The 13,429-nt window shown below is 47.1% G+C and overlaps 1 protein-coding gene across 2 annotated transcripts in view; it reads left to right on the plus strand.

The window, feature by feature from the left end:
• Window positions 1–535: 535 nt before the first annotated feature.
• CLIC6 (chloride intracellular channel 6) overlaps window positions 536–13,429 on the plus strand; it is a 41,277-nt gene continuing 28,383 nt past the window's right edge. The window contains exon 1 of one of the 2 annotated variants that reach the window (XM_057504327.1): window positions 536–701. Coding sequence is in view for 1 of the 2 variants with exons in the window: in XM_036880265.2 (XP_036736160.2) it covers window positions 908–1,987 (1,080 nt within the window). In the remaining variant the exon portion in view is untranslated. Of the gene's footprint in view, window positions 1,988–13,429 lie in introns of both variants that reach the window. The other variant, XM_036880265.2, reaches the window with a different exon arrangement.

The following is a 13,429-nucleotide window of genomic DNA, read 5'->3' on the forward strand; positions in this document are numbered from 1 at the left end:
TTGCAAGATAAACAGATTCTTAGAATCTTTAGGAACCAGGAAGATGTAAGTTAGCCTCCTCCCAGTGCAGGATCCCCAGTCCTTGTCCTGAGGGCAGAGAGGGCCCCCCCAGCATGCACCCCAGAGCCCATTTCTGGCCAGAGCACCTCAACTGGCTGCTCTTCTATACCGAGGCCTCCGGAGCTTATCAGGAGGGCCCTGCAAATATTGGAAGGTGGTGGCACGGCAATCTTTCTTCCAGGATTTCCCACCCTTGCTCTTGGACGTGGACAAGCCACATGGGCATCTGCAGTTGGGTGCCAGCAGAGAAGCCTAACATTTGGCTCCTGGGGCAAGGTGGGGATTAGGTATGAGTGTCCAGGTGTGTGTTTGGGGGTGATTTAAATGACTCTGGGACTTGAAGCTGTTCCAGAAACAGCCAAGCGGCCAGTAGAACCAGGATCTTTTCACTGAAATCCACAAAGGCCACAAGAAAGGCTGTCATTGGCCAGGCTCCCAGGCCACCCAAACAGGGGGAGAGCAGGGGAGCAAACCCCGCCCAGGCCCCAGGGGGATGGAGTTGGCACCGAGGACTCCTGGTTAGCCGCAGGCCGGCAGGCCAGGAACTTCAACGGGTGCGGGAGAGGAGCGACCCTCCCAGCAGCTCACTGCACGTCCGAGGCCAGAGCCTCCAGGGAGCGCGGGTCGGAATTAGAGTCCAGGTGGGAAGCAGACGCGAAACCGGGCAGCAGCGCGAGCGAGAGGGGAGAAGGGGCGCAGCGTCTGGGGCCGAGCGGGTTTCGTCCCCCGCGTCCAGCTCCGAGCTCCGAGCGGGCGTTCTCTCGGAGGGGCGCAGGGGTCCCCCGCACAGCGTCCCCCTCCCCAGCGTCTAAGAAGGGTCTCCGATCAGGAACAGGGATCTGCGGTCATGGCCGAGCCCGCGGAGCCGGAGCGGGGCGCCCCTGGGGCCCTGGGGCTGCCCGAGTCCCTTGCGCTCATGGCAGCAGGACCGGGCGAGCTGGAGGCCCCCGGCCGGGAGGCAGACGGGGAGGAGGCCGGCGAGGGCGCTGCGGCGGCGTCGGGGGGCGAGGGGGCGGGCGCAGCCCCGACGGCGGCGGCGGTGAGGGGGCGAGAAGGCGCCGCGCCGGATGGAGGGAGCGCCGGCGAGCAGGCGCTGGGCGCGGACAGCAGCCCCGGGGCCGAGCCGCGGGGCGCGGGGGCGGCGCAGGGCGAGGCGGGGGCCGGGGCCTCCCAGGCGGAGAAGGAGGCGAACCCCGGGCTCGGCGGGCAGGGTGAGGTCCCCGCGGAGGCTCAGGGGGAACCCGGGAACCCCGCGGTCCCCGAGGCGAAGGAGGAGGCGGAGCGCGGAGCGGAGGCAGCGGGAGGCAGTGCGCCCAGGGCGCTGGGGGCCAGCATGGACGGCGGGGGACCGGCGGGAGGGGTGCCCGGGGTCGAGGGCGGGCCTCAGGACCGAGGGGACCGGAGCCCCGGGGACCAGGCGGAGGCGATCGAGGCCGGAGAGGAGGAGGGTGAGGGCGGCAGTCCTGCGGGGCTTGCGGGGGAGCCTCGGGGTGCTGCTGCGGGCGCCTCGGAGGAGGAGGCGGGAGTCCCGGAGGAAGAGGAGGCGGAGGTCCCGGGGGGCGAGGAGTCCGAGGAAGTGGCCGCTGGGGACGCGAGGGCAGAAGCTGGCAAGGACGGGGAGCGGGGTGCGCCCCAGGAGGAGATGGAGAAGGCAGAGGGGGCGAGGCGAGAGAGCAGCCCGGAGGGGCCAGGCGAGCAGGCCGCAGCCGGGGGCCAGGAGGAGCTCCCCGACGGCAGCACGGATGCCGAGGCAGCCTCGCCGACCGAAGCCCAGGAGCCAGAGGCCGAGCTCAGCAACCACCTGCTGGAGGAGGGCAGCTCCGAGGGTGGCGAGGAGACAGCGCGGGTGAATGGCCGCGGGGAGGATGGCGAGGCGTCTGAGGAGGGGACCTCGGGGCAGGAGCACGACATCACCCTCTTCGTGAAGGTAAATCGCGATTCCCCCAACGCTTAGGGCGTCCCTCCCAACTTAAGCTTGGCCTCTCAGATCCCAGACGCTAAGGGAGGGCGCCCTCCGTGTCCTGATTGTCACTTCTGTTCGTAACCGGGAGGGGGCCAGCCTGATTTTCAGGGAGAATTGTTAAAGGAGCCTTTTGGGGAGGGCGTGATGGTTTGGAAACAAAGCAGTGGGGTAGGGACTGCGGGAAGTGGGGACTCAGGTTCTGCATCCTACTGTCCTTTGTCCTGAAAATCCTAAACTTGCCCTTCTAGTCAGGAGGTTATTAAGGGATCAACTTAAAAAAAAAAGCGACAGACCCTACTTATGTTTGATGCAATTTCCATTAAAGGAACCTCTAATACTTAAAGTGAAAAAATGCAAACAGATAGCTCATAACGTGAGACATATTCCCAGGACTGAAATCCCAGAAGCCTAGAGCTGGCCAGTGTGTTCAGCTCCAAAAAGGCAGAATCTGTAAGATGTATTTGGGAGCAGAGTGGAAATTCATTTAAATATTACAATACTTACTGAACATTTTAACATTTATTTTGGAAGAATACAAGGTCCTGGTGACTTGCACATCACCTGCCTTTATGTCACATTTTCAAACTTACTTCAAATGGGCAGAGAGTAGTGATTTGGTTAAAGAATCTGTAAAGACACAACTGAGGAAGTTTTGAGTTTAACAAGGCATCAAAAATTAAAGGACAAGGTACCAAAGCATCTCACACGAGGATCTTTGTTACAAAAGCCCTTTCTGAAGACCTTTGGCCAGGCCAGGAAAATGGCAGATAATAAGGTCAAGAATGCGCATTGCACACTGAATTGTAATCCTTCCAAAATACTTTCAAGCTTACAGAAGCCAGTTGGGGCCTAAACCTCCTTGACTGAAATGTAAGCAAATTCTCATAAGGAAAAAGAAATGTTCCCAAAGTGATTAATATCAGAATTTCAAGAACTGTTTGAGTGGCCGGGGGTTTCTTGCCTAGTGAGAAAGTGCTGTTTTGAGTAATTTTTAAAGAGACACTGGGATATTTTAAGATTACATTGGGACAGAACTTGTGGGCACAGCTGTGGGAAGGCCGCTGGAAGCCCAGAGTCCCCAGGAAGCTAGGGGTGGAGGAGAGCTGAATGGTGCTGTGTGTGCCCCAGATCTGCCCCTTGGCTTAAGAAATTTCTCTTTGCTCTGGTGCCAGGGCTGCATGGTTCCAGCCTCTTGTTACAGTTTTGAAATACAGTAACAGCTTCCTGACTCATTTTTCTGCTTCCATTCTGGGATCCCTCCAGTCCAGTGCATTTGTGATAGACCGTGAAGTAGAGAGAAAAATATGATCTTTTTCTTATGTGTGTGTGTGTAAAATCCTTCAGTTGTTTACTGCAGGACTTCAGATAAATCCACACTCTTTGCCAGGCCATAAGGCCCTTCACGGTGCTCTTGCCCCCTGGTATCGCCTGGCGTTCCTACTTAGCCATCTGCACCGGCCTGCTACTGCTCAGTGAGAGAACCACATTCCTACCTGTCTTGAAGTTTTGCATGAGGTGCTGTGCCCTCTGCCTGAATTGAGTTTCTCCTCACATGCCCCTTTCCCTGCCCCCCTGCCTGGTTATCTGCTATATGCCCAAGATTCAGCACAGGCATCACCTCCTCTGGAAAACCTTTTCCAAACCCGGTTGGGGTCCCATGTTCCCTCTGTTGAAGCTCCATGCATACACTTTATCTCTTCCCTTTGCTTTGGGAATTCATCTTATATCTTTAATGTGAAGCACTGATCTGGAATGTGATGAAAGTTTGAATGGTGGCTGCCTGCCTGAGTAGCATACCAGGTTGATCAGTAGCATGGGCTTTAGAGCCAGTGGGTCTGGGATAAAAATCTGGTCTGTTACTTTCTTGCTGTGTGACTATGGGAAACTTATTTAACCTCTCTGTGCCTTTGTTGTTTATGGATAAAATGGGGACAACAATAGTACCTATCCCATGAGGTTGTTGTGAGGATTCAAAAATTAGATTTTATAAAGCACTTCAAAGAGTACCTAGAAATAAGCATAGTATAAATGTGAGTTTTTATTATTATATTTGCTCGGCTCCCTCAGACTTTGAGAAACAATCCCTCTCCCATTCCATCCCTGCCATTTTTTTTTTTAAGGCAAATCCCTTTGGGTACCTACTTATCCCCATTCTCTGGGGATAAGAATGTTATGAAGAGTAAAAACAAGTTGTTTTCTCACGTGTTGCTTGGGAATGGTTTGTGTAGGCAGAAGCCACGGGCCTATCATGGACAGCTTCTCCAGAATGTTCTACTTTGATGATTGGCTTTGCAATCAGTTAATTTTTTTTTTCTTTAAGGGAACAAAGAGATCTCCAAACAGTGAGCTTAGTTTTTAAGCAGCTACTGCATGCTACAACTTCTGAGGGTCACTGAGATGTGCCTTGAGGATTGTTAAGGCATCTCACTTTCTTCTTGCCCTACTAACCATTCTCATTAAAAACAAGAGACTCCAAAGCAAAATCAAGCAAAAACCCTTTAGACTGTTATATCTTCTGAGTTTGTAATCCTTGATTTAAAATCCTTAGATTAGGTCAAAATAAGATTTCTTTGCCAGATTTAGCCTTTTTTGGTCCCTTCTTTGGACTCTGCGTTCCATAGTGGACATCTGACCTCCTGCTGTTTGTGAGCCTGTCAAGGCAAGTGTGTCATGGAGGGTTTTCTGTGCCATTGCTGGAGTGTAAAGTTCACAGATGTTCTTCCAAGCATTCCCTGAACTTTTATGTTAGAGCCTAGGAAACAGAGTTTTCAATGAATGAGCCCATATTCTACTTGTGAATCTCTAACTTTTACATTTCTTCCTGTTTTTAAAAATAAATATATTGGTTGCAAATATGCCAGAAAGTTATGACATATGACCCAATAACATGTAATGATAAAATCTTCTAGCTTTAGCCACCTGGTGGTTTATATTCTCCATCTTTGTGAGAGTCATCATCTTATTAATTTCTCATTTAATTTTATTCTGTAAGTGTGTAAGAATGTATTATTGTACAGGAGCCATGAGCAGGTAGAACAGGCCATGGAAAGCTCCCATAAATTATTGTATGGTAAATTAATTGCTAATCATGCTTATGTTCAGTTTAGTTTTTTTCAAGAGAAGTGTTTTGTCGAAGAAGTGTTAATTATTTGTCATCAAATTATAGGGTAACCCTGCAATATAGTTAGTGACATAGAGTCTTTTCTTCTTTACTCATAACAACAACGGATACCAACATAATAACATACCAACATCATAATAACATATGGCAGACGGAAGACTAATAGAGGTTAAAGTAAGGACTTCAGCGCCTGCAGGATTTAGTCACTGAGGAAATCTCGCTTACAGATGTGGTTCTTCTAATCCAGCATGTGTACTTTGAGGCAGGTTCTGGGGTGGGACAGTCCGAGATATGGATTTTCTAGTAAATATCACATGACTTAAACAAACCTCAATGTGAGCAGTGAATAATCTGGGCCAGAGTCTCAGAATTTCTTAAATTAGGTTTTGGAGACCATGTATTTAACTATTCAGGTGCAGCTCAAGCACTTGCATTTGCTATCATATTTGGGTTCTCCAGAGCGATTAAACTGGTGATATAACAAAGTAAAATTCAGGGAAGACATGGCCTTTGAATAAGCATTGCCACCTGGAAATGCCTCCCCAAATAAGTAAGTACATGAATGGAGCCACGAAGCATCGCCACATCTCATGGCCATGGCAGGATGGGAGGTGGCTGGGGAGATGCTGGGAGCAGCATCTGACTGACTCCTGGTAGACCAGGAGGCTCGGGCTCTGCACTCGGGCTTCTGTCAGGAGAGAGCATATTGAGACCTGTTCTGTGGGGCTTGTTCTCTGAGGACCTTGAAAGGGAGATGTTGTTTTCACAACTGTGTGTGGACTGTGTGTTCTGAAGGGAAACGAGCAAAGATGGATGTCTATGATTTTAATTCTCCTCCCAAAAGAGGACATTTTTGCCATTTGTTTTCTGAGTGTCTTACACAGCTTGCTTACAAATTACACTTATGAAATAAGTACAGAGTTAGTTGGGGTGGAAACTGAGGTAGAACATCATGTTTTGCTGACCTCTGACGTGGGTGTGCACAAGTGTCCCCCCACCCCACGCACTGTGCATGCTGCTCACTCTCACCACACTGAGTGAGGTCCCTGTTGTAATCCCCGTCCCATGTCACAGCCTCACTGCCCAGCACTGCAGCCGGCTTGCGGAGACCCTCCATCAGTGCTCGTTGGTAATGACAGGGAACAGCTGGAGGCATAGACAGTTGGGTCCAGATGTCTCGTCTAGTGAAAAGCTGGACATAGTCCTGTTCCCTGCCATCCCAGTCGTGTCCTTTCTGACAGGGCCAGAGCCACCTCCTCTGTGGACACACCTCGGGAGCAGGGCTCCACGATGCTGGAGTCCCCTCGGGACCACGGGTACCTGTAGCTCTGCCCTGCGGTGTGCACACATGCCACAGCCCCGGTCTGGGCTGGCCTGTTGGTACCCAGGGGTGCCCAGGAATTGAGAAAGTAAGTGAGCGACTGTGCTTCACCCTCAGCTCCTCCTCCTCCTCACACCCGCTCTCCTTCACACCCTCAGATTCGCGTGGCCGGCTCTTCTCCACTAGGCTCACTTAGGAATCCTACCTCCTTGGGTATCTGAAGATCTGCAAGACACCTCCGGGGACACCACACTGGGTTCTTCAAGCACGCACACTTCCCCTTTTGTTTCATGTACACTTGGCCGTTGAACAAACAGCATAGAGGCGCTGAGCCCCATGCAGCTGAAAATCCACATGTGACTGTTGACTCCCCCAAAACTTAACTGCTAATAGCCTACTGTTGTCCAGAAGCCTTACTGATGACGTAGTCAATTAAATATTTTGTATGTTATCTTACAACAAAGTAAACTGGAGAAAAGAAAAAAAATTTTGAAATTGTCACAAATCCCCTCAACATTCTCTAATATATTTGTTGAAAAATAATCCACATATAAATGGACCTGTGCCTTTCAAAGCCGTGTTATTCAAAGGTCAACTGTGCATAGGAAAACCAAACCTAGGCTTTAAAGGAATGTCCGAATCCAAGCTCTGAGCCATGCTTTAGTTTCAGGTGGATCATATTTGTTAACTTGGTGCATTGCGTTTTTCACCTACTATGTGTCAGGCACTTTGCTTGAGTCTGGAGACAATGTCAAGCAAGACTGACAGGGTCCCTAGCCTCACGGGGCTCACGATCTAGTACGGAAGATGGAGCTTGAGCCCTGGTTTCATCAAGTGTGTGGAACCTCTCCACTGGGCTGCAAGCTTGCAGTAGCAGGGGCCACATAACCTGTGCTCACTGTTATTCTCCCAGCCCCCAGCACACGGTCTGTTACCTGACAAGTACACAAGTAATGCTGGAAGGAAGGCAAGGAGGGAGCAAGCATGCATAGGAGGCCACAGGAGGACCTAGCAGGAGGACGTGCAGATATAGTGGAAGTCACTCAAGTTTTATCAGTTTTGGGGAGACACAGAGAGTGGGACCCTCTGATAATCCCTGTACAAATTCTTCAAAGTTTTGAAAATAGGCTGGCCGTGCTCTAGCTATACTTTGAGCTGCTGTGATATTCAGGAAAGGAAAGTTTTCTCTGAGGGTTGGGAAGGTGGATGGTTAAATCTAAACTCAGTTTTCATCATGAATTTTCTCTGCTTCATTTTTTTCTGACAGAATGCTGATTCATAAACTAGGCTCTGTATTTGGGTATGACACAGAGGAAGATATTTCCACTGCAATATAGACAGCTTCTAAATCTATCAACATATTTTTTGACAACCCATTCTTTTTCTCATAGGGAGGTAGAATTCTATTCCTTCTTTAGCTGGAGTCCACAAGCCTAAAATATTTACTATTGGGACCTTTAAGGAAAAAAACCCTACATATTAGCAAGATGGCTAAACCCAAGCTTAAATCTACTTTGATTGATTATCTGGGGCTAGATACATTGCCATCAGCACAAAATTGAAGTTTCATTTAGCAAAGAAGAAGAGGAATAGCTGTTAAGTGAAGAATCAGCAGTGTCTTTCACAGTTAAGAAGCATTTAAAACACTAAACATCTTGCATGTATTGTTAGAAATGTTTTTTTTTCCTGAGAAGTCCATAATCTTGATTTAGTTAAGATTGAAATAAAATAGAGATTAAATATATTTATTCAGTTTGGTTATTCATGTAGTCCATGAGATTCTTTTATAAAATGTACTTACTGGTTTTTTTAAAAAGGTAAGACATTTGGATAATTAAAAATTTATACATATAAAAAGATACAATACAATGAAAAGTCAGTCTTCTTCTGCCCTCAAGCCCCAGTCTCTCAGTTTTTTCCTTGGTAGACACATAATCTTCCCAGAGGTATTCTGGGTGTATTCAAGCATATATATAAGTATCCTCACCCCATTAGTTCATCCATTGCTGTGTAACAAACTACTCTTAGGACTTAGCACCTTACAAAGGCAAGCAATTGTTATTGACAGTTTCTTTGTGTCATAAATTTGGGAGCAGTTTAGTTGGGTGGTTGCAGTCAAGACATCGGCCAGAGTTGTGGTCTCATCTGAAGGACTGAGTGGGGCTGAGGGAGCTGCTCCTGGTGGCTGACTCATTTCTGTTGGCATGTTAAAAAGTTCACAGTCCTTGAATGATGGATGTTCTCTACAACAGTCCTCTGTAGATGAAGTGTTAGGTAGTTTCCTCTTAGGAATATGTTAAACCATGTCTTGGTGACTATCCCTTCATGGATAACAATCATATATGGAAGCTAAATTCTTAGAAATGTTATTGCTGGGGGAAAGGATGTGCATGTTTGAGATTTTGATTACCTTTACCAAATTTCCTTTTTAAAGAGGTTATGCCAAATAATGCTCTCAGGAGACTATGTGAATGCCATGTTTATTTCCTCAACTTGCCCTACTCAGGATATTACCAAAGTTTTGAATCTGAGAGATGAAAAATGGTGTCTATTATCATTTAATTCATATCTCTTTTTGTGTGTGTGAGACCACTGAATACACTTTTCTATATTTAAAAACTATTGGTATCTGTGAGCTGGTTGCTTATGGCCTTTGCCCAGTTTTCAAATGGCCTTTTGACCTTATTCAACCTGATTTGTATATTAAGGAAAGCAGACCATTGTCTGTCACAGGAGTTGCATATATTTTTGTGGGACTGTTTTGACTATTTATATGAAAGTAATTTTATCATAGTAATTTCTTGCACTTGATCCTCACAAAACAATACATCGGCTGTGACAGCATTCTTAGAATCTCAGCTTTGTTTACTGGAATCTTTAAATGCTCTGTTTTACTTTATGTTCTATAACTTCTGAAGTCCTTAGGGATGAGGCATTCCAAGTCTTTGCCTTCCTCCCTTTCTTTATAATTAGCCAGTTACATTTTATCAAGTACATGCCCTTTCAAAACTAAACTCTTTCTTATGTTGTAAGAATTGGTGTTCAAAACAAAATTTAAAGTACATAGATAGGATCCCTTCATGCCCACGCTGCTCCATCTGAAAATGTGAGCGATGGCTCTTTGATCTTGACATGTTATCTACTGAAGTGAATTTGATTCCCACAAATAAAAACCATTGTGTGATGCCATGTTATAAAAATATTGCTTCTGAGGTTGTCTCCTAACCAGATGTTCTATTTATGCTCCCATTTGTGAAAGAATTGACCAAAATTTATAGAGAGCGATGACAAATCCTCTTTGTCAAGGTCCAGTATCTCATGGAAGCCCTTGCATAGCACATGTAATTAGAGAGAGGGAGAACTGAAATACTCGAATATCCAAGATGGTTTGGAGAGATAATTTTGAAGCATCCGAGGGGGTAGCTCTGGGGAAACACACTGTGTTGATACATGCTTATTCAGTCTGCAAGGGTAAGTCTAATCTTATACGTGAATACAAGAAATCATCAGATTAAAAACATTCTCTAATTCTGGATTTTTATTAGGTTTGTGGCCTCTACCCGCAGCTCCATGTTTCTCTTCCCTCTGTGCTTGGTTGCCCACATGAAAGCTGAGTCTTTTGACAGGGGCGGGAAGTAAAAGCTCCCTTTCAGTCTTTCAAACTGCCTTAGTGGTGTTTTGGACCCAAGTGGCTATTTAAAGCACATATGTATTGAGTACCCACCAAATGTCAGATACTGTGCTTAGGGCTGAGGGTGCAGAAATGACAAACAGTGGTGAGCAACCCCTGCTTTTCTGGGGCCTTCAGCCTAGGGAGTGATCTAGAAGGAAACTGTTACAATGCGGTGTGGGGAAGGGAAGCCTGGGAGCCACTGGGACAGCTGGGAAGAGCAGGATGGCAGGCTGGGCAGTGACAATCTTAAAGGAGGGATTTGGCCTCTAAATCGATGGCAAATTGGGCTCTGCATTCCTGCTGCCTCCCTTCTGTTTGGAAGGCTGTGCTGTGCACATGGGTGGGTAAATGAATGATGGATACTGTAAAGGAAGGAAAGGATTGGGTGGTCAGTTTTTAATGATACATTTTGTAGAAAGTAAATTTCATAATCCCATCAATTCTTTCATCTAAACCAACAGTGCCCCACAGTCATGTTATATTTATAGATATTGGCTTTTATCTGAACACAGTAATTGAACAACTATCAAAGTACTGTGCATATTAAAAAGCATTTTTGCCTTTCTGTTTCTATAGTTGAAAACTATAGTAAGGAATAGAGTTGAGAACCAAGTTGGGGGAGAGTGACAGATGTCACTCAGTGGCATTCAGCTGGTGCGTGGGCTGGTCTGAGGGGCCCAGGACAGCTTTGCACATTGTCCAGTGCCTTGGCAGGATGGCTGGAAGGCTGGGCTCAGCTGGCACTGTCGAGTGGAGCACCTGCAGGTAGCCTCTCCTGCACGGTGGCCTCCATGGTCCATAAACAGGCAGAAACCGCACAGCCTTTTATAATGACAACCACGTGGCATCATTCCCACCATACCCTGTGCGTTAGCAAGTAGTCACGAAGGTCAGGCCAGACCCAGAGGGAGGAGAATCGGACCCCACTTCTCAATGGAGGAAGTGTCAGAGAACTTACAGCCATCCCTAATCCACCACATGTATGGTTTCAGGGTGTGCCCAACTGCTCAAGTCATTTTTTTATAGATCCAGGTCTTTACTAACTTGAGTTAGTTTAAGAAAATTTAAGTAGTGCCTAAAAGCAATGGAGTCTTTTTTGTTTATTCAGTGGTGGTCAGAGCATTGCATCTGTTGTACTTACCACAGCGAATCTAAATAATATGTAATTACCATAACCATAGTACACTCGCAAAAATGGCCTTGAACCGTGGTCTGGGAGCCCCTCCACATATCTTTGTCATCTCAAGAAGCAGCCATTTATTCCTCCGAAGGAGAAGCAACATCCTGCTGATTAAGTAGATACTGGTTCCAGGCTTCTCTTTTGTTCCTGAATATGTGAGTAAGTTCTGAGCTATACTGGAGAAGCAAGACAGTTGAATCCCTTTTCCTAAGCCTATGGATTCTGCCCTCTGGCCAGCAGGACTTCCTATTGGAGAGGGTGGCCAACTGTTAGGAGAGCAGAAAGCCCAGACACACTGTGCTGAAGGCTTTATGCTTATATTTTCCTAAACTTCCTGGGAGCTTAGCTCTGGTAGGAAGAACCTCACTGTGCACCTCTCAGAGTCCCCATACTGGCATGGTGCCCCGGGCCCACCTCTGGCCACCACATGGAGTGGGGATGACAGATAGCAGCAGGGAGTCATTGTTCTCTCCCCAACAGGGCACACAGTGGGTCTGATGGGCCCTTAGCATGATGGCCACATGCGCATATCACAGCTGTCGGGCTCTGAAGGCAGCACAGAATAAAGGTCTTAGTGGTCTGGAAATCCAGGGACACCAGGCTTTCTCCCTAAATGAGGAAAATTAACAATTTTTAATGCCTTTGGCATTAGGGCTTGCAGGTGGTGAGTTCAAAGAATCTTGGAGAGACTTAATCTCTCCCCTAACTTTATTCCCTTTGTTTGAACTCCAGGCTGGATGTCTTCAACTCTGTTCCCATAAATGGTCAGCCTGGATGAAATTTTGTGTTGCACTCAAAGGATTCTTTGTGTCATTTAACTCTCCAAACAGAATTCAGTGCTTAAGAAAACTGAGAGGTATTAACATATTAGATTGGAGGGGGACACTTCCGTTACCTGTTGATTTAACCAATATGTTATGACTACGTTATAAACAGCAGCGATAAAGTAAGTTTTCTCTGTCACTCTCCAGATACTGAGGTCTGCTGCAGTAAGTACAGCAGATACAGTGCTCTGCCCGCCACTGAATAAAAAAAAAAACCACTCTATTGTTTTTAGGCACTACTTAAATTTTCTTAAACTAACTCAAGTTAGTAAAGACCTGGATCTATAAAAAAATGACTTGAGCAGTTGGGCACACCCTGAAACCATACATGTGGTGGATTAGGGATGGCTGTAAGTTCTCTGACACTTCCTCCATTGAGAAGTGGGGTCCGATTCTCCTCCCTCTGGGTCTGGCCTGACCTTCGTGACTACTTGCTAACGCACAGGGTATGGTGGGAATGATGCCACGTGGTTGTCATTATAAAAGGCTGTGCGGTTTCTGCCTGTTTACGGACCATGGAGGCCACCGTGCAGGAGAGGCTACCTGCAGGTGCTCCACTCGACAGTGCCAGCTGAGCCCAGCCTTCCAGCCATCCTGCCAAGGCACTGGACAACATGTGAAGCTGTCCTGGGCCCCTCAGACCGGCCCACCCACCAGCTGAACACCACTAAGTGACCCTTGTTAATGCCACATGGAACAGAAGGATTACCTAGTCAAGACTTGTCCGGATTCCTGACTCACAAAATCATGAGATGTAATAAAACAGATGCTTTAGGCTGCTAGATTTGGGGGTAAGTTGTTACTCAGCAATAGGTAACTGAGATTTGTAGCTTTTGTCTCTTGCAACCCAGTGAAATCTGGGTGGTGGAAAAGACAAGGCGGGTGAGAGGCACAGAGTGGTTTAAAGCGGGCCCATGGTGGGCAGTGCAATTGGAAGGAGGGCTCCATGAAGCCAGTTCTACCGTTTGGTGCATTCTTTCCCCTTAGAGTCGCTATAGGTGCTGGAATACTCTGTTGGTCAAGGATGTAAACCACCAGTGTATATAAAAACAGGCTGCTTTATGAAGCAGGCTTTCCAGAACAAGGCGTTCCCTTGCTGTAATAATTCCTTGTGAGAATTTACAAGGAAATGAGCTTTTCATCTCCATGTAAAAGCTTCAGTTGGTATCAGGCCATATTATTAAATAAGGATTAAAAATAGCCCTGGAGTTTTTCAAGCATAATTCAATAAACAGCAAGTTCCATTTTGTTCAACCGTGTACTTCTTATGACTTGATTCTACCCACT

Source organism: Manis pentadactyla, chromosome 1 (assembly GCF_030020395.1).
Source record: "Manis pentadactyla isolate mManPen7 chromosome 1, mManPen7.hap1, whole genome shotgun sequence".
In the NCBI taxonomy this organism is placed as follows: domain Eukaryota; kingdom Metazoa; phylum Chordata; class Mammalia; order Pholidota; family Manidae; genus Manis; species Manis pentadactyla.